A 20,156-nucleotide genomic window follows, 5' to 3' on the forward strand; every position below is an offset into this window, starting at 1 on the left:
TTTCATTAATTCGTCATATGTGATGCCATCTGACGTTATATGGTGCCAATCTGCAGAATATTAATCTCGGCAAATGTTTAAAGCCCTTAATGCAGGCGGCCTCTATACGTACATTTGATACAATACATGCATAAATATACAACCATATTCATTCCAGGTTGAGCTGAATGTATTTGATGTGTTTAAAAAAATATGGAGAAAACAGACCACATGTCGTGTGACCCAGGCAGCGGGCATGTAGGTCATCTCTGAGGTCAACACTTAATCTTGTGAAAGCCATTCTATGAAGTAAAATATCTAAAAGAGGTCGGTGCCATCCCTTGAGGTCAGCTGTATTGAGATCATGACGTGCAGTTAACTGAGGAGATAGATCATAAGACATATCACGAGCACTTGTACTTCAACCGTAAACTGATCGTCTTTGGATATTTGTCACTGATCAACCAGCTATGTCGCACGACTCGCCAACCAAAGGAGGTGAAAGTAATGGGATTATACAAGACAAAAAGTAAGTTTCTGATAATGCTTCTGTACTGGTTTCCTCCTCTTCTGGGATCGTTGAAGGTGGGATTGTTCGTATTGCTGGATGGAAGACGGAGTGAGGGAGGTTTCGCAACGCTCCCGGAACATCAACGTGAACGGCTATCCCACTGTTAGACTTCGTCATCTGGAGATCGAACAGTGAGATAGGCGTTTACGTTGGCGTTTCGGGACATTTGCCAAAACTCCCTATTGACTAACGGGTGCGTGAAGAGGCATGTACCAGTATCAATCGACTAGACAGCCCTTTTAGCCCTAAGGCCGAAGTTACATAGACTTCATTCGTTCATTTACCACGAGTCACTTTCCAGGTTTTTCTTTCATTCCTCGGTGAATGCACGCCACAAGGCCGTGCTTTTTACAGGGGAACGAAAGCAAAAGGGGAAAATGAGTCCTGGGAAATGAACGAATGAGGTCTATGTAACTTGGGCCTTTGACGCCATGCAGTTTCACTGAGTCGATTGATTGGGCGCCAAGGCAAAGTTCGGTCAGTGGCCGGTAATCCAATACGACATCGGGACAATTGCTGCGCGACCTTCATAAGGGTGGTTGAGATCCATCAGTGACTTTTCACGGATCCTTATACGTTGACGGATCGAAATGTACACAAATCCGTATTTACGTTCAAAGGATCCGTCGTAAGTTGCCGCTCAACCTCCCTGGTAATAGTGAGGTTTCGCAACCAGCCGGTTAGGCCCTACGACGACGTTTATCTATTGTGTGAGTTTACCTGAACAATAGATAAACGTCGTCGTAGGGCCTAACCGGGTGGTTGCGAAACCTCACTAATACAGTACTCGTGTATTGACAGTAAATGTAGTTCTAATAATTAGCACTTTCAATACCGCAGGTTTTTTATAATAATTTATGATCTCTGATGGCAGGTCATGTGCAACGACCGTCATCCTACAAAAAAGCACTTTGGGATGGCGCTGGTTACTAGACCTATATTGATAGGTGGTTTGATGAATAGAAATAAACATCAAATGTACTGTTCTGTAATATGTTTATCTTTATATTTACTGATTATTATCGATTTTGCTCGGCAAACGTCGATAGGGAACTATTGGGGTTTCACGGACACGTCAGTCAGAACACGGTTTCATGTGGTTCGGATTCGATTACTAGTATGCTGCATTAATTAGACTTTCGTACGCCGATCGGAGGCGAGATTTCTGATGCTTTGGGCTGTTAGGCCTGTTACCCCAGTTGGTGCTGATTCATTGGCTATTCTTACCCTGAGATGCTGTTATAGTCGAATGAGAACATCGCCAAATCGACAGCTCAACCCGTTTTGGTGTCAAATGGCATTTTATTCGCATGCCATTTGTGTCATATTTGAGTCAGCTCAACAATTTTTCAAAATCTTACTTTGCAGGAGGACCTATGGCACGACAAAAGCCTCTACAAGCCAGTCTCCGCAAACCAGTTCGAGTCCGGTGCAAAATTTCTTCAGAGGGTTCTCGAGAAAGAAACAGATAGATCTGTCGAATGTAGAGTTCACAGAGTTGAAACGGTGCTTGAACACGTTTGATCTCACAGCCCTGGGTACGTTTTTCCGACCATCAATGCATTAAAGGGTGAATTATAGGTGGTAACTAGGGGGTCAAATCAGTAATCTTAGGATAGTGAATGCACAAATATGGTACTTCATGGGTCGTGTTTGACTCGGAGTATACGTGTATTCCCCGTACAAATGTGAATTGTACTGTTAAACGAGAGATACCCCTATTGGCGACTTCGTGTAATTTAAAATTGGCCACCCTCCCTTATGCCTTTATTGACATCCTTTAAAGGTCATATGTGCTGCCAGGTATTTTGCGAGACGATCGGGATCAATCTAATCCACTCAGTTTTTTCGCTGCAGGTGTTGGCAGTACACTTGGCGTAGGTATCTACGTCTTAGCCGGCCAAGTCGCCCGCCAAACCGCCGGTCCAGCCATCGTTATATCCTTTGCTATTGCCGCCTTCGCGTCCGTTCTTGCCGGATTATGTTATGCAGAATTCGGCGGACGAATACCGAAGACAGGTTCGGCGTATGTGTACAGCTATTATACGGTTGGAGAGCTTTGGGCGTTTATCATAGGTTGGAATCTGATTTTGGAATATACGATAGGTAAGATCCCATCATCACTCAGAGGAAGCTAGCTAGGGGTGGGTGAGTAAAACGCGTCAAGCTAGTGCCAGATGAGTAAGTGAAGGAGGAGATATATGGAGAAGGGGGAGGTTGGGTTTCCAATCTCCCGGGCGCCGGCCAAATGTCCAATTTACATGCATTCGCTGAAATTGTCACATAGTCAGAGACAGTAGGTCGAGTGAGACTTTGCAACGATGATCACCGTTGACGACGCTTGGAGAATGCATTGTTTCATTCAGGTTGTGTCCTTGACTTTTGTTGAAGAGAACATCTTGTGTCCTTTTAGGAACGGCAAGTGTGGCACGCGCCTGGAGTGGTTACTTCGACTCCCTGATAGGCAATGTCATCACGAACTTCTTCCAGAGGACCATGCCCATGGAACTTACTGGACTTTCAACATATCCCGACTTCTTTGCATTCGGCATCACGATGGTTCTAGCAAGTAAGCACTCTTTAATGAGCTTTTCTTACGAGACATGGAGGCACGAATTGATGATATATTGAGAACTGGTCTGCTTCATTAGAATATTGCAAACAACACGGCAATAATATACATGTGACTATGAAACGAGTTAAAAGTTCCCCTTTCAAGTTGCGCCAAGATGTAATGATCGACTCGGCTTCACAGGGAAAATCTGGTGATGCCCAAAAGCCATATTAAAGTACATTGTGTCGACGCTCTTTAGCGGGTCGAGGTGCAAAATGACAGATTCACGTGTAATATACCTCTTCATAGCCGGTGTCGACGAAGTACAGTTGATGTCTATTTAAGTTAATGTCATGAAAAGTTCATCAATTCTGGTGCCTGAGTGAGTGATTCTTGGTAATCGACGCAAAGTTGAAAGTTACTTTTTCTATTCCAGTCTTGCTGTTATTTGGCGTAAAGGAGTCATCAACTTTCAACAATATCTTCACGGGAGTTAACCTCCTCGTCGTGTCCTATGTGGTAATTTGTGGCCTATTCAAAATCGACATCTACAACTGGACGATACCAGCAAAAGATGTAGGTGAATTACTCCGTGATGTAGGAATTTCCAAACGCAGCCACGCATACTAACATAAATATTCTTAAAACTTATACAAATGTGTCTGTCGACGTTGCCGACTACCGAAGAGTTACACCGTGTTATAATTTATTTAGAAATTTATAATGAAATACAAAGCGTATCCCGACCTAATACTTGATACAGAGGCTGTTTCTTTTATGCAGGTTCCTAAAAGTACAAATCCTCTTTACGAAAATGGAGATGGGGGTTTCATGCCATTTGGCTTCAATGGGATAGTCTCTGGTGCTGCCACCTGCTTCTTTGGCTTTGTGGGCTTTGACGTCATCGCAACTACCGGTAAGTTGACAAATGAAAAAATCTCCCAATGAGAGGACTAGCTTCCATTTGCTGCGCCCGGGCTTTAATGAGTGATCAAGCGGAAGAGGCCAAATGTACGCCAGTAAACAGTGATAGTATCACTAAGCAACCGTTACCAATGGCTCTATTATATTTCTTTAACTTTTAGGCGAGGAAACGAAGAATCCACAAAAAGCCATCCCAATATCCATCATCATTTCCCTCGTGATCGTCTTCATAGCCTACTTTGGGGTGTCCTCGGTCATAACTCTCATGGTGCCATACTACACCCTCGACACCAGCGCCCCGCTCCCTATCGTCTTCGACGCCGTCGGATATGGCGTAGCCAAATACGTCATAGCGGTCGGGGCTGTCTGTGCATTGACTACTAGGTAAATACATACAGTTCATGGTACCAACTCGACTATGGGCCAATCAATGTTCGGGTATAATAGGCCTCAACATTACGAAGAGTTGCAAACCACGAAGTACGAGGTAAAAAGTATTTCACCGATGATATATATTTTAAATCTCCAAGTCAAAAATATTATTTGCGAGTGTTGTTTCTCCAAGCAAAATCCAGTCGTCTGCTCTATACATACCAACAACTGACCGACGCTTCTGATTGAGTGTCCCTCTCCTTTCAGCCTCCTTGGTGGCATGTTCCCCCTGCCCCGCGTCATCTACGCCATGGCCAGCGATGGTCTCATATTCCGGTTCCTCGCCTCTATCAACCCCTACACGAAAACACCAGTGATTGCAACACTCCTTTCGGGATTATTCGCTGGTGAGTAGAAAGCTGAAGTATCATAGAATCAAAGAACGCTGTCGCTCATTGGGCTGGATAAGTGTTACGTTTCTCCGGCGCCCAACCACCGAATACCGCTCTTAACTACGGTGATTGAGCTGATCGCTCCAACCACAACTCCATGGGGGAAATTCCTCCGCAGAATGTACAGAGGTCTCCATTTGGGAGTATGGATTTGAGGAAACATTGCCGACTTCCCCGATGTGAAATGCAGATTCACGTATTATGGGAAGGAGGAGCCCACACGGACACAATTGGTTAACCAATTATCCTTCTATTTCAGCTTCCATGGCATTGCTGTTTGACCTAAAGGAGTTGGTTGACATGATGTCTATAGGAGTCCTATTGGCCTACACCCTGGTAGCCGCTTGTGTCATGATGCTCCGGTGTGTATTTGGATAAACTCAACGCCGTTTCTCCCATCGCGAACCTCCTCAGAGCAGTTCTGCTTTTTTTAAATAACCGTACTTTTGCAGCCGGTTACGCATGCACATGAATAAGTACATGTACATATTTATTTTCATTTCTAGGTACAGAAAACTTGAACTTCCAGTCTTGCCGGCCGATCCACTGGGTGAAGCGCCCGACAGACCCTCAGTCGACGAAGCCTTGGCCACTTTAACCCAAAGCCCGTCAATGCTCACACAAGAAGAACAGTTTACGACTGGAGACAAAATCAGGCGCGTTTTCCACCCACTGGTTGTAGCAGACGCGGTGTCGGACAAGATTGTCAAGTTACTTACTGCTATTTTAAGTTAGTAGTCACAATAACGTGTCTGTTTTATCACATTTCCGAGGAAACTTTAATTGTCCTCGCTAAAAGCGCTCAGAAAAACGGATTGAAATTTCGTCTCATCTCATACGCGTTTCATGGAGTTTGCGCAAAGTACGACCATGTTATCTTGACTACAAGAACTGTCCCCCTCTCTCTATAATTTGCCGAAAATGTTTGGCTTACGTGTTTCTAAATGATTTTATCAAGTCATTCTTGTTTTCTAGGTTTATTCATCATTGTGTTGACGTGTTTAGTCGCATTGGTCCCGAATCCAACCATCCAAATACTGGCTGTGATACCTGCTGTTTTCATCATATTTATCACAATACTCATCTGGAGACAGCCGCAGGATCTGAGTTTCAAGTCGTTCAAGGTAAAAACAATCTTTACCAAAGTCTTTATTCACACTATATCTAAATAGTTTTACAGAAATCAGTGAATTTGAAGCTAGCGTTTGCTTTAGAACAGGGCCCGGTTGTTCAAAAGAAGAAATACATTTTTAAAGATAACTTAACGTTAAAATTCCTAACTTGGCGTTAAGATAACGTCAAGTTTTATTTTGAGTTGTTCAAACAATATTAGCCTAACATTGGCGTTATCTTTAACGTTAGATATAACTTACCTAAAACCCTAAGTTAAATCTAACGTTATCTTTAACTTGATTACCTATACCTACCATGGCAACTAACATCAGTGAACCAAGATGCAATATTTACTAACATTAGCGTTAGTTTACCCTAACGTTGTTTTGAACAACCCAAATTTAACGCCAAGTTAGCTAACGCCAAGTTAAGAAATTTAACGTTGATATTTAACTTAACATCAATGAAATTTAACTTCTTTTGAACAACCGGGCCCAGAGCGTTTGTAAGGATTATGTTCAGTTGATGAAGAATTTGTTCAAGTTTCAGTTGTGCGGAATTGGCTTGGGTCAGCGCGTTAGCCGAGAGAGCTGACTCTGTCACAAGAGACGCGTCTTTCGAAACGGGCGGTGGCTCTGATGTTGAAACCATACGTTCCCTAGTTGCCTGGATGACTCTTTATTGAAAGACTCTTTCTTTACCAACCATTAGAGAAAACATTTGCACCTGTCTCTCGCCAATGCTGCCAAGCTCGCAAACCTAGTCCCGAGTATAAAGTAGCTTAATCGTTTTCCACCATTGAACTTTCTTCCTGGATGACTATAATGCCTTAGTGACATGATACTCACCATTCTTCCTCAGATGCCCTTGGTACCATTCATCCCGGTGTTAAGTATGACGGTCAACATCTACCTGATGTTCAAGTTATCGAAGCAGACATGGATCCGGTTCGCAGTTTGGATGGCAATAGGTAAGTCAGTAGAACCTCTCTATCAAGGACACCCTCGGGACTGACAAGTGCTGTCCTGGTTCAAGATGTCGAATTGAATGGAAGCCACAGTCAATTTAGTCACCCTGTCAGTTTGAAAAGTGAACATGGATGCAAGACACTAACAATCCTTAGTTTAGTCCTCGAGGGAAAGTTTCAGTTCACCGACCTGAAATTTCCGGCAAGTGGAGCTGAATAATTTTTGAAAAGTTTTTTTTCTTTTGAAGTTTTCATTATCGATGATTCTGTTGATTTATCCTTTCTTCACTTTCCCAGGTTTTGCAATCTACTTTTTTTACGGAATGTGGCACAGTTCTGAGCGATTGCGCAAAAACCTCGAACCAGATTTGCTAGCCGCCCAAGACGAAATACATGTACTTCCTATACCAGAGGACGTTGAAGCGAATAAAGAAGTCGAAAATACTACTGAAAATCTGAGCGGATCTTCATAATCCAGGACCTGAAGGCATTATAAAGGCTCATCTCCGCATAAACGATTCAGACAGCATTTCACACAGACGACATGTGTTATTTTTAAAAGATATGTTACCGGCGTACCCCATTGAGGTCTTTCTATTGGTAAAATCGTTCTGGACCAATTTTTACAGTTATGATGTCAAATGCAAAGTACTGTACAGCTATTATAGATGTGTTGAACTACATATTTTTCTTATTTTGTATAAAGAAAAGTTGTTTCTGTTGTCTTAGACAAGTTGATAGACTTCATCGTACGAAAGTATGTTGATAGATGCTCGTTTTAGAAATGTAACTTATTTTAATGTTAAAATGCAAACAATCGCATGTTAAAGGCATTCTATACGCAATGTATGTGAATAAATCAAAGAAACGAACGTGTTGTACCAAATAGACTCTTTATACTTTGTTGATTCTTTGAATTATATTTCATAACGCTTTAAAAACGTATACAACCCGATTCGTGGCATAATCCTCCGAACCGTAATTTAACAATGGTGAATCTTCTTCACGCACTATCACGTTGAGAACGGAAGTAGAAGTCAAAACGGAAGTTGAAGACAAAAACGGATATGCACAGTTTGGTTGAGCTGTCAGTCTAGACCGGTTAACCTCGACCCTATCCACCGCGCTCGTTGATTTACCCGAGGTGAGCCATACAGTTTCGGTGCATACAGTGGATGCACTGTCATACCGAGCGCTCTGGTATTGCAGTTTTTTACTTGGATCGAGGTTACCCATCCTACAGAAAACACGTGACAGGAAGCTTACGCCCCCAAATCGAGTTCATGACAAGTGAATCGCCGTCAAGTACCAGTCTCTGTAATGACTGAGTAAATGGAGAAGACTGGTGAAAGAGTCTACTGTAATTGCCACATGACGTGTTCAGCAAACTTTCACGCCTTTTTCAATCAGCGCCGTCTATTGTTGGAACACCACGTGTCGTAATTTTGATTAGCACAATAACTACACATTGCCATGACAACGTCACTTCGGTGGTACATGTATTTATTGGCGCGATAGATTATAGATGGGCATTGACAAGATAACTGATGGAGGATAATCAACACTCCAGGAAGGTAGGGCCCGGTTTTAACATTTTCAACTTTTCGTTTTACTTTTTGTATTTTTATGCGTGTATCCAAGCATAGATAAAGGAAGAATGAACATCTCAAAATGACCCCATATACATATATATGTTTTTTTTTAAATCGCATGTTGCTCAGTTGCTTTTAAAGGCAAGACCAGTGCGAACAAAGTGATACCTCTCTCATCTTCATACTTACTGAGGTATTTCGATTTTTGTGAAAGGGCAAAAAATATGCAAATTGATATATTCCCTATTTTCTAAATTGATCACGTAGACGGGGGCACCCTTTTTGGTTTTAATTAGCCCGATTAACACATTTTGCTTTCGGGAAATATTTAGTATTAAACACGTCTATGTATCTACGGGGTCGTAATGAAAAAAAATCCGTAGGCAGGGAATCCTTATTAATTAATTAATTGATGAAAAAAATCAGGCAGAAGCAATTAGAAGCAGTTCGATTAAGTTCAACGATTAATCAATTATGGCTAATTTAATTACAAAAAGCCCCCTATATTCAAAATTAGAACGAAGTGCTAGTCTTAAACAGCTAGTCAGGTTAACCGTTAATCGTCTACATTGAGTAGGTTATGCTTGTTAATACTTTAAAGTTGTCCACAAATAACGTTTGAGTTTCTCCCCACATTTGGTCGACTACCATTAATACTTGACTTGCCAAACTCAGAAATGCAGCGCCACTCGCGGACAAAGATAGAACAACTCGACATTTTTTTCACCGGTTTTCGCTGCGCATGCGTACCAGCCATCCGGAAACTAATAATGGCGGCAATCTGAACTTGTTTTGTGTAAGTTTTTGAGAGTTCAAAAAGTTCTTTAAGGCTCATGATTTAAGATAATTTAGCAATCTGATAACTATTACGTGTTAAGAAACAGACGTACCACAGAAGATTTATAAACATGACCACGAAAAGCGGAAATCAACTAAAAATAACGGCTGGTACGCATGCGCAGCGAAAACCGGTGAAAAAAATGTCGAGTTGTTCTATCTTTGTCCGCGAGTGGCGCTGCATTTCTGAGTTTGGCAAGTCAAGTATTGCAAGAGTTGCAAAAGTTCTTACAAGTTCGTTCTCACTCTTCACAGCAGTTATGATGAATATCCTACGGTGATACAAGAAGGGATATCACATATCTTAAATCATCCTGGCACCAGTTGTTTTCAATAAACTCCGCCGACTTTCAGTTTTTTAAAACTGTTATATATACATCTTCCGTATCTTGAAGTGATATTGTAAACGCAAGGTCACTTTAACTGTTCTGTACACGACAGTCGTGGAAACAAGCCCGGTCTTAATTTTTCACGCAAGGCCGAAAGTGACGTTAATTATTTCCCGGTATTATTTCATGCAGAAGATGAGGAAAAATCCGGAGGTTTCCACGGCCAGTCGAAAGGTTCACAATGGAACCAAATTTAAAATATGCTGATGACGTTGTTGATAGTTTTCCATTGTAACATTAAACATTAAGATACCATCTTCCAATACCTGATGTGATGTATCGTTTCTAATTACAATAGATAACGGATGAGATAACATGTCCATCACCTCTGACAATAGCCATGATAAATGATGAGACAATACAGCATGGTTAGCATTTCTGGTCTTTGTTCCTCGAGCTTTATTGTTTTCCATAAGTCGTACATACTGTCCGGCGCGGTGGCTTTAATCATAAAGGAATGAACACAAAGGTATCACTACACGTGTAGGTTACGTAATTTGGACATTTCTTCAGAAGATTGTGAAGCAATAAGGTATGATAATTGTCAGTAAGGAATAATGCATCAGAATAACGTCAAAACTCAAGTGACCTCAAAATTGGGTGACGTCACTGCCGCAACGGTGCAACATCCTATCACCAGTCAGCGCCACATAGCGGCGGTGGTAGTTTTGCTGTTACCCTATTGGTCAATTAAAACTACGTATTTTTGGTCATATACATGTTGTACATTGATTCAAGGTGTTTGTCACTATTTTTCCTGTTTGGTCTGGTCGATGGTCGGTAACTTGAAGGTTGACATGTTGAAGCAATTTAGGCAGCTCAAATTCACAATACCAACTGATCAACGTTTTTCATGTTTGAGGTTTTACTCTACTGCATGGTGTGTTCCTGAAAGGCAAAGACTAACCAGCAGTGCGCAATTATTTTTTTGGGAATATCTCCATCTTGTTAATCATCGTCATCATCGTCATTATCGTCATTATCATCACCAATCACCACCATCATTTATCATTACCTGGTATCACTATCATTATCAATGTCATCATCATATTATACAGATATTTTAAACAAAAGCTACGATGGACACGGAAGAATTTCGAAAACGTGGCAAAGAGATGGTGGACTACATCTGTGATTATTTGGACACCATAAATACCAGACGCGTCACACCGGAAGTGCAACCAGGATACCTGAGTCAGATACTTCCGTCACGCGCTCCGAAGAAAGGAGAGGAATGGGATGAAGTAATGAAGGATGTAGAAAGGGCTATCATGCCAGGGGTGAGTAGAACTTTGTAATATAAAAGTGTCAGGGAATATCATTTAACTCCGATGCAGTCCATTTCGTCATCCTGATCGAGAGGACGAGGCCAGTATCACTGCGTACGGAGTGTAATAACTTCCGTCGCCTGATCAGTATCTTGAATAGGACCAGCGCGCGTCCAAAGGCTTCTTCTTGAAGAGGTTTAACTCTGGACGAATAATCAGGGGCGATACCATAGTTACCAGTCCTCTCTCAAAATCAACTAATCCTTATTTCCACATTCACGTCTATATTTCTCAATAACCTTTTCAAAGCTGTCGTAAATTTCTATGGGGAGCACCGGACGTTTGTTCAAGATGCCATACAACTATAACATGACGTCATCATTGAAGATGTCGTCTGAATGATTTTGAAACTTGGCGATTTTGATAAGGCTTCCGGTATTCATTGAAAAGTCTGAAGGACAAATTTATGATGTTGTGGGGTAGTTGTAGTTGATTACCGCCATCATGAGTTTGATAACATCAAGTATATATAAGAGCAGAATGAAGAGCTCAAAATAAACCTTTTTTCGCAGATTTACCCAGTAAGCGATGGAACTCCTAACCATTTGTAAGGTATGCTTACTACATGTATCAAAGGCAACCCCAGTTTGTTGTAATAGGAAAAATATGCAAATCGAAATCATCATTCTATTTCATAGCCCCCCCCCCCCCCCCCCATTAAATAGGTTTTTTACACTTCTGCTACTAAAATCACCACAATTTTACTCGCCACACTTTTTTACGTTGCTTCTGTCTGCTTCAGATTACCCACTGGCAGCATCCCCGATTCCACGCCTACTTCCCCGCCGGCAATGCCTATGCTTCAATACTTGGTGATATGCTGTCAAACGCCATTGGGTGTGTAGGATTCTCATGGGTAAGTCACTTTTGAATGCCGTTTCTGTTGTCATCCACAACAATATGTCGTGACGATAATTTTTGATGACGTCATGACAATTTGTAAAACACGTTGCGCGCGCATTCTCGCCGCCGTTGAGCAAAGAGACCGGTCTCCTGATATTTCTCTCGATAACATAATGGTTCTTAACCCATGGTTTACATCTGCCTGGCAGCCATTGCTGTGAAATGGCTCCATAATGCATAGTATCAGACTGATAGTATTAAGCAATTGGCGTCATTCAATTTTTGTCAAAGTTCGCCGTCAAAGGAGCCGCCGTCTGAGAAACTTTCCCTCTAACCATTTGCGAATCCTAAATCATGCTGCTAGGTGGTAACCGGGCCAACCCCACGCAAGTGCTCTCATTGGTTATCGAATGTCAAGATTCGGCCCTCCAGCGCTGAAGAGGTATCGCGGCCATGGCAGCCATCTCGGTTGCCCCGTCGAGTGCGCTAGCTGTCAAAACCATCGGACTCCACTCATGAGCTAATTGTCCCCGACTTCTAATAGCATGTTTTGATGGGGGTTCGGAGCCCTTTAGATGACTGATGAGACGAAGAGATCACCTTATTGAAAATCAACTCGTTATTGGTTTAGGATGCTGGAATGGTGGGTAATAAACGCGGGCTTTGTTCGCGGTGATCAGATGTGTTTGAACCAGCCTCCGGTTTCCTTGAGATGGGAACAACCAATTATGGGAACCGCCTGCGAATGATGGAAGGAAAATTGCCGCCCGGGGTACTTTTTTTGTTATAAGTTGATTTTGTCGTAGATTTCTTTTGGATGAATACCTGCCGATTTTATTTTGGAGAATATGCGAAATCTGAAGACATCACTTATGTGGAGATATGCGATAATGAAAACATAAAGTTGGTTGATTGATGAGGGGCTCGTAGCTCATATGAGCCGATTAAAGGGGCGCACCGCTCGTCTTCATTTTATTTACTAATGACGCCAGGAAAATATAGAAATACACAACGTCGTAGTGTTATCATGCATGCAGATTATTTACACTGCACTGAAAATTGGTATATATAGTACAATGTATTTGTATATCGGTCTGCACAATGGCATCGTTGAAATTTATTAAGCATAAAGAGTAACATGTATGTCTCTCAGCATTCTGTATGACGCTTACGACTATTACACAAAGTACCATAATCAAACAATTATATGTTGTCAATAATTATCAAATTGATATATTATAGCAACAATAATTATAGCTCGAAAAATAGCTCGAATAGATTGTGAAAATTACCTTTAATAGTATCTTATACAATCATGCTTATTATCGACACGTTGCACATCCAACGTTTTGCCTACTCTTTACATTTTCTTGGGCGGTGAAAATGAACCTTCTTATTTCCTTTAAAGTCCGGCGCAGATCATGCAGTTGGCGGGATACGGCTTGGGGCCTATAATAGGGTTCCATTCAAAATCTCGCGAATGACTAGATGATGCATTAACTGCGTTGATACCGACTTAGGCGCGGTAAGAGCTTGTATTTTTATGGATCTCTATTTGTCGATCAATGACTTTGAATACTCACAAAACGAAATCTTTACATGGAAAACCTGAAACCTTTTCGAAACCTTATGGGCCAACAAGAAACTCTTTCTAAACCGTATAGGCCATCATCGCAATCAATATCTTAATACAATGGTATATAAGAAGATGAATAAATAGAATAGTCATCATTCATGATATATACCAACTCAATGATGGCACACATTTAACATTCAATATTGAAAGTGTAAACTTTTCCAGTTGTAAAACAAGCATATCCTTCAGTTCGGTATCAATTCCTTAAACTTTTAAACCTGATGGCGTATATATGATATATTACAAGTAGATGTGCTAATTCACGATAACTGTCAGAGTCGCTGATGACGTATAGCAGACGGTGATAATTCCTGATAATGGACCCAGTCATGATATTTTGACTCGCTATACCAACGAAATTTACGATGTTTTTGTGAGCGTTGTTTGTTCGTGACGTACCGCTACAGATTGCGCCTGCAAGGAGATAATATTTTGTGACCTGCCACGATATTCTGGTTAAGTTCGCACGTTGAGTTGTGGTAGGTGATGACACAAAAGCGCACCTCCGACATATTTACCTCGCACCTTTTTTCACGCTGCGATCAAAACATCATTGGTAACCTTGAACACCGTGTGCGTCATCATACGCATTAGCACCTCAGTAGTCAATCGTCTGCGAAGGGTACTCCCTAAACTTTGCTGGAAATCAGCTCGATCGATTAATTAGGGTGACCCTAATCGAATGATAATCATTATTTTTTTGACTGGTTGATATGAGCTGCCGTCTACTAACAGAAGAGGGGCTATCATAGTATCCCTTTAAGGACGTTACAGTATGATGATGATGCGGAGTTTTATTCAGAGTTAGCTTTTCTGTATTTTCAGGCCGCGAGTCCCGCCTGCACTGAATTAGAATGTATAGTATTAGACTGGCTCGGTGAGTTCACATAGATTTAAACAGTACATATCTTTTTTTCTAATGAAGGTACATCAACATAGTCATGTTATGAAAAACAGATGAAGATACATCGTATCAAGAAGACCTTGGTCCAATTGCTTGTACTCTTCAATACTCTATGTGTTGTGTCGTATACCCTCGATGGCTGGCACTGATTCAAATAGTGGCCCAGCCATCCTGACATACCATCAGGCCATGTCACTCGAAAGATATACTCTCTCATGAAACATCCGTGAGGAAGACTGGTTTAGGCCATGTTTGCAAGAGTAAAGAACTCGGCTGTACCAATTCGCCAGCTTTTTCCTATATGCAGTAATTTCTCTTCAGGTAAAATGATAGGACTGCCCAATATGTTTCTCCACGAGCACGGGTCCGGGGGAGGAGTCCTGCAGGGGTCGGCCAGCGACTGTGTCCTCCTGGCACTCTTAGCCGCACGATATCAAGCCATCAAACAACTCAAAAATATGTATCCTTTCGTTGAGGAAGGGCTATTGTTGTCGAAGTTAGTCGCCTATTGTTCAACACTGGTGAGTTGAAGACAGTTGGTCCACTAGTCCAAGCATCATTTCGTAATAAGTGTGTGGGTCGGATGGCCTATACTAGAAATAGGCCTTATAGCATCTCCCTGAGCACTCTTTTTATGACTTTTGTTTGAAACTGAGACCACGCCGATCATCAAGGATCGCTGTCATGATCAGCCATCTTTGATTTCGTTTGCACCATGAAACTTGCGTGTCCCAACCTTTGGTCAATTTCTGTAAGAATATGCTATCGTCCTATAAAGGAGGTACATGTATGAGGTACAAACCATATCCGTTCTCCGATGCAGGCTCATTCATGTGTTGAGAAGGCCGGCATGATAGCATTCGTCAAGATACGCCAGTTAGATGTTGATGACAAGTACTCACTGCGGGGATCAACAGTCGCTCGGGCGATTGAGGAGGACAGGAAGTTAGGGCTCATACCATTTTTCGTAAGTTATACTCTAGTTTCATCTGTCTATGAGGGCTTTGATTACAAAAGTACGCCGAAATATAGACACAAAGGCCGAGCCGGAACATGTCAGGACCGTCAAACTTGGACTTGTTGTCGCCAAGGCCATTGCAGGGCTGTAGCTAGATGGGGCGAGAAGAGGGCGGGAGGGTCAGCAAAGAACATGTTTTCAAGCAGATTTTGGCCGATTTTCAGACTGATGGAGGATAAAAGAGGTGTTAGGTCCAAGTCTACAATAAATCTTTACGCAATTTTTTTCTTATTTTTTCATCCTTTAGGTATGTGGCACTCTCGGGACGACGGCTTGTGTCTCATTCGACAACTTGGCAGAGATTGGCCCCGTTTGTAGCAAGGAGAACGTCTGGCTTCACGTGGACGCAGCCTATGCCGGAAGTGCTTTTGTTTGTCCCGAGTTTCAATATTTGCTAAAGGGAATCGAGGTACAGTCTTTTGTAAAGATTATGCAGATTGTCAGCGCACTCGCGTATCTACCTGTAGTTAAACTGCGTTACAGTTTCTTTTTTACCCGCGGGACACTGGTATTAAACGACGTGCCTTTTCTCATTACACACCAAAAATATTCATTGATCTAGACCAAATAGAAGAACGCCATGAACGACATGACCAAGGCGAGTGACATGACATTGTTTACTTTTGCAGCATGTAAAGTCGTTCAATATGAATCCAAACAAATGGATGTTGGTGAATTTCGACTGCTCTGCGTTTTGGTGAGTATAGAAGGAGAGAAGTGTATGTTCGAAATCGAAGTCGGAGAGCAATTACATGACTGGCATGTACGACTTGAAGACTCGCGAGGCCTTTTCCCGCCCGTCTTGACGACCGTGGAGATCAGACGATTTCTGTATTTTGCCCATGATTCATGTAAAGATAATCTTATTACTACCTATCAGCCTCCGCCTTCCGTCCAGTACTTTCAGAATGTTGGCCCTATCAGACTCCGCCTATTGCTAACGCATGGGGCATTACCGTCTATATTCTTCCTCTAAAGGTAATCTTTTGATATTATAGGGTAAAAGATCGAGATATCTTAACGACTGCTTTGACTGTTGATCCGCTGTATCTTCAACACCACCATGGAGGTAAGTCTATTCATGAACACGTCATCGAAACATGTTCCTCGCCAAAAACTTTTTCTGAGATGCTGTGTCGACGCCTTCCACACATTTTCGAGAAAGATATTTAGAAAATTAGCCGCTTTAAAATCACAATCATCAGATTAGTCTTGATGAAAACTTCGAAAGCTATAAGTAAATGATTATTGTATGTACATTGTATTACTGAAAATCTTCAAAAAGAACTTTCAGTTTCTTATCTGGTATTTGTAAAAGCGAGCCCGGTCACCTATCAGAAAAAGCACGGCCGTTTTGTAAAGTTGTCTATGGTTGTGGGCAAAATCTTTTCGGGGCATCTTGTGAAATATGTGTGAATTACCAAATGTGTTTATACATTTTATATTTATCTGACACATTTGTTTTCAGAAACTGCAATAGATCTTAGGGTAAGTTATTAGCCTAAAGACGACCTATAGCTAACTATTCTTGCAAATGCTGCACACCAGGGGGACACAAAACGAATGGCTTCGAACTATGTTTTCCTAACACTGGTATCCAACTATGTAATGTGAGATTGACTGATAAGCTATTACTCTATAACTATAAAATGACGATTCTTGTTGGACAATTTGTAGGCCCCGAAGCATAACAGGTTTAAAAAACGACTGAAACTCTGAATCAACTTGAACCTGTCCACGAGTAACACTATTCGACAGAAGCGTTTGATTCATAAGAAGTTTAAAAAATCATAATGTAGGCCAATGCATATTTTCAGCACTGGGGTATCCCGTTAAGCCGTCGATTCCGAGCGCTGAAGATCTGGTTCGTCATTCGAAACTATGGCGTAGAGGGAATACAGAAGTACATCCGAGAACATTGCAGGCTTGCCAAGAAGTTTGACGGCCTGGTAAGAAAAGACAATCGGTTCGAACTTATCGGCGAGACGAGAATGGGACTCGTTACATTTCGGCTCAAGGTACGTTCGCTCTTAGAAATAACGGTTTTTTAGTTTCTGAAAAGCCTTTCAAGGTTTTTCGACCAACACAAATATGCCCGCCCCCGTGGAGTGAGTTATTTTGGTGGAATGCAAAACGCCAAATGGTTTTCGGATTGATGGCCATGCTTTCAATTCTGGAGCAGTAACAGAGGCAGCAGCAAGTTCATCCAGCGATCCCCACAGCTTGGCCTTCAGTTCCGCCCCTCTGATTCACTGCCCCAAATGTCTCGCATCACTTTTAACTCATTCTACATGTACTTTACTTTGCAGGGATCAAACACTGTGACCCAATGCCTGCTTCGTGCGATCAACGAAAGCGGTAAAATCCACATGGTTCCGGCTTCCATTAATGAAGCGTACTTCATACGATTCGCCGTCTGCGCGAGGAACGCAGATGATGATGACATCACTTATGCGTGGGACGTCATCACAGAAATTGCTGACGACATACTAGAGACGAGTGACAACAAAGATGATGACATGGTCACTATTGATGACGAAGAGGTCTTCAATTTTGATTTTTCAATAGATGAGAACAATTGTGGGAAGAAAGAGATCCCCGATGATTTGAATGTCACGCGTTTACGGCGCAACGCGTTCCTAAAAATGATCTCCGATCCCAAGTGCTACAACCCTAAGGTACTAAAGTCTCTTTCCTACCACACCCGAAAGAATCGCACGGTCTCCCAGTCCTCTTGTGACTGCGCCACGGGCTACATGGGCGGCAGAGGGAGGGACGCCGGCACTCCCATCTAGGGCCTAACCCGCCCCTGTCTGGGCGTCGTTCATCCAGTTTGCATAATATTGTAAAGATCTTTGCCAGAGTTCCGGCGTATAAGCTTGTCGTTCTTCTGATCTTTCCAAAAGTTTCTTAAGTTTTTCTGAAGGCTTAGGGGCTGCTGATTACCACATCTAAAATCGTACTTAAGTGTAATGAGCGGAACATTGTTTATTTTTGAACTCGTCATGTTATGCCGAATTGTGCACAAAATCCATTAGATTTGACGTTTTTAAAGTTACATTTGACAAGCATTTTAGCTGGCCAACATGTATCTGACTGAGAAGTGTGATATTTATATCTAGTGGTAATACATTTATATAGAAGTCCTTGAATATTGCAATGGACATTCACGGAAGGACTCTATTCAACATGAAAATAAACAATGTTCCTGTATTCATACTTCAGTACTATAGTTCTAGATGTTATTCGTTAGCCAATAAGCTTTCAGAAAATTACAATCGTACCACCCTTGGCGGACACCTCTCTATTAAGGGCAGGACCTAAATTTGTTTGTTCCAATAAATTTGACCAATGTAATCAGGACACCTCTCTGCTAAGGACATCACTTGACAGTTCGGAGGGCGTCCTTAATAGAGAGGTTATACTGTAGTTGTGGGTCAAATCATACATTTTCTGATGGGACTATTGTAACCTTGAGGACTTGTGCTTCTTCGTCAGTCTTAACAGGTAACTCTGGGAAATGTTTACAAACTGGATGAAAATGTCTTTAACTTGTTATCTGGTGAAACAAATCAGACAGGGTGCAGGGTATAACCCGGGGTGCTACTCACAGCCATGACTTGGAGATACTTTTGTGGTGATATATGTTTGACCCTTTCAAGGCGCCACTTATCCTGACTTCATTTTTCTGTACCGCCTAAGTGTAGTGTGAATTAAAACTGCCTGACGGAATTGACTTTTTGAAACTCGCCCTCCACCACCTTTTCATTACCCGTTCCCATCTTTTTACTCATCTTAGAGCTGCATGGCCGTTACCGGTTGATTTAACACTCCGTGATTTACTCCGGGCCCTAGGTCATTTTTTGTTCTTGAAGAGTGTATAATTGTATCATTGAAGCCAGATTTTAAACGCGAGGTCTTGAAAGGGTTAAACTGTAGATGTTAAAAATAAAATATGACAGAAACGGGAAACTTATTGAGTGTTTTAATCATACATTTTGGTGTCTTAATGATAAGTTTGTAAGGGGCCGCACATTTCGTAGGTACGCAGCAAAGGAAAAGGCTCTAATTTTGTAAATTGTACTAGATTTATTGGGTATACGCGTGCGTACAGGACGTTTGGGGGGGGGGGGGGGTTATTTAGGCCGACGAAGGCTTGTCAAAGGGACCTTCGTTGGTAATTTATCTCGATGTCTAGTTTATCGCTGTCCCTTAAGGCGGGTAGTGGTTTGCTGATGATTTTTCATGTTGATCCCGAATTGGAAAAAATATGTATTTTCGTTGCTGTAAAGTAAAAAGAGGGGTGTCGAATCCCGATTCCCGTGTAGAGGGCGCTTCGGATGGCATCCGTAAATGACTGGGCATCAACTTGTAGAACGTTCGTGACAATGCTGATATGTACCGAACCACCCTCTACACGGCATCTCTTTGAAGTCTATATTGACTATCTATGTATGTACATGTATATATAATATCAATAAGAATCATAAATGCAATTTCATCTATTGCCTCTATATATTTCTGATGATAGGATGATGGAGAATCTGTCACCTACTACTTGCCCAAAACTCCCTTACAACGCCCCTAATTCATACGCTGGTCAGTCGAACCGTCACAAATAATGACGAAACATTACTTGATTACTTGGATACAAATTGCGGCCAAAATTTTATTATC

At 41.8% G+C, this 20,156-nt stretch overlaps 2 protein-coding genes across 2 annotated transcripts; both read left to right on the plus strand.

The window, feature by feature from the left end:
* Positions 1–211: 211 nt before the first annotated feature.
* LOC135496956 (high affinity cationic amino acid transporter 1-like) lies at positions 212–7,822 on the plus strand. Its single transcript, XM_064786561.1, has 13 exons — positions 212–508; positions 1,919–2,088; positions 2,408–2,656; positions 2,964–3,119; positions 3,541–3,680; positions 3,888–4,020; positions 4,190–4,412; positions 4,668–4,807; positions 5,112–5,214; positions 5,359–5,582; positions 5,828–5,976; positions 6,827–6,935; positions 7,230–7,822. Exons 1-13 carry the CDS (start codon positions 450–452, stop codon positions 7,403–7,405), a joined length of 2,031 nt encoding a protein of 676 aa, XP_064642631.1. The 5' UTR covers positions 212–449; the 3' UTR covers positions 7,406–7,822.
* Positions 7,823–8,481: 659 nt separating this feature from the next.
* Positions 8,482–19,967, plus strand: LOC135496958 (aromatic-L-amino-acid decarboxylase-like). The gene is made up of 12 exons (XM_064786563.1): positions 8,482–8,506; positions 10,809–11,030; positions 11,821–11,934; positions 14,383–14,434; positions 14,783–14,982; positions 15,285–15,428; positions 15,727–15,888; positions 16,109–16,176; positions 16,478–16,548; positions 16,948–16,967; positions 17,297–17,497; positions 17,789–19,967. Exons 2-12 carry the CDS (start codon positions 10,830–10,832, stop codon positions 18,272–18,274), a joined length of 1,719 nt encoding a protein of 572 aa, XP_064642633.1. The 5' UTR covers positions 8,482–8,506; positions 10,809–10,829; the 3' UTR covers positions 18,275–19,967.
* The last annotated feature ends 189 nt before the right edge of the window (positions 19,968–20,156 follow it).

Source organism: Lineus longissimus, chromosome 12 (genome assembly GCF_910592395.1).
Source record: "Lineus longissimus chromosome 12, tnLinLong1.2, whole genome shotgun sequence".
In the NCBI taxonomy this organism is placed as follows: Eukaryota; Metazoa; Nemertea; class Pilidiophora; order Heteronemertea; family Lineidae; genus Lineus; species Lineus longissimus.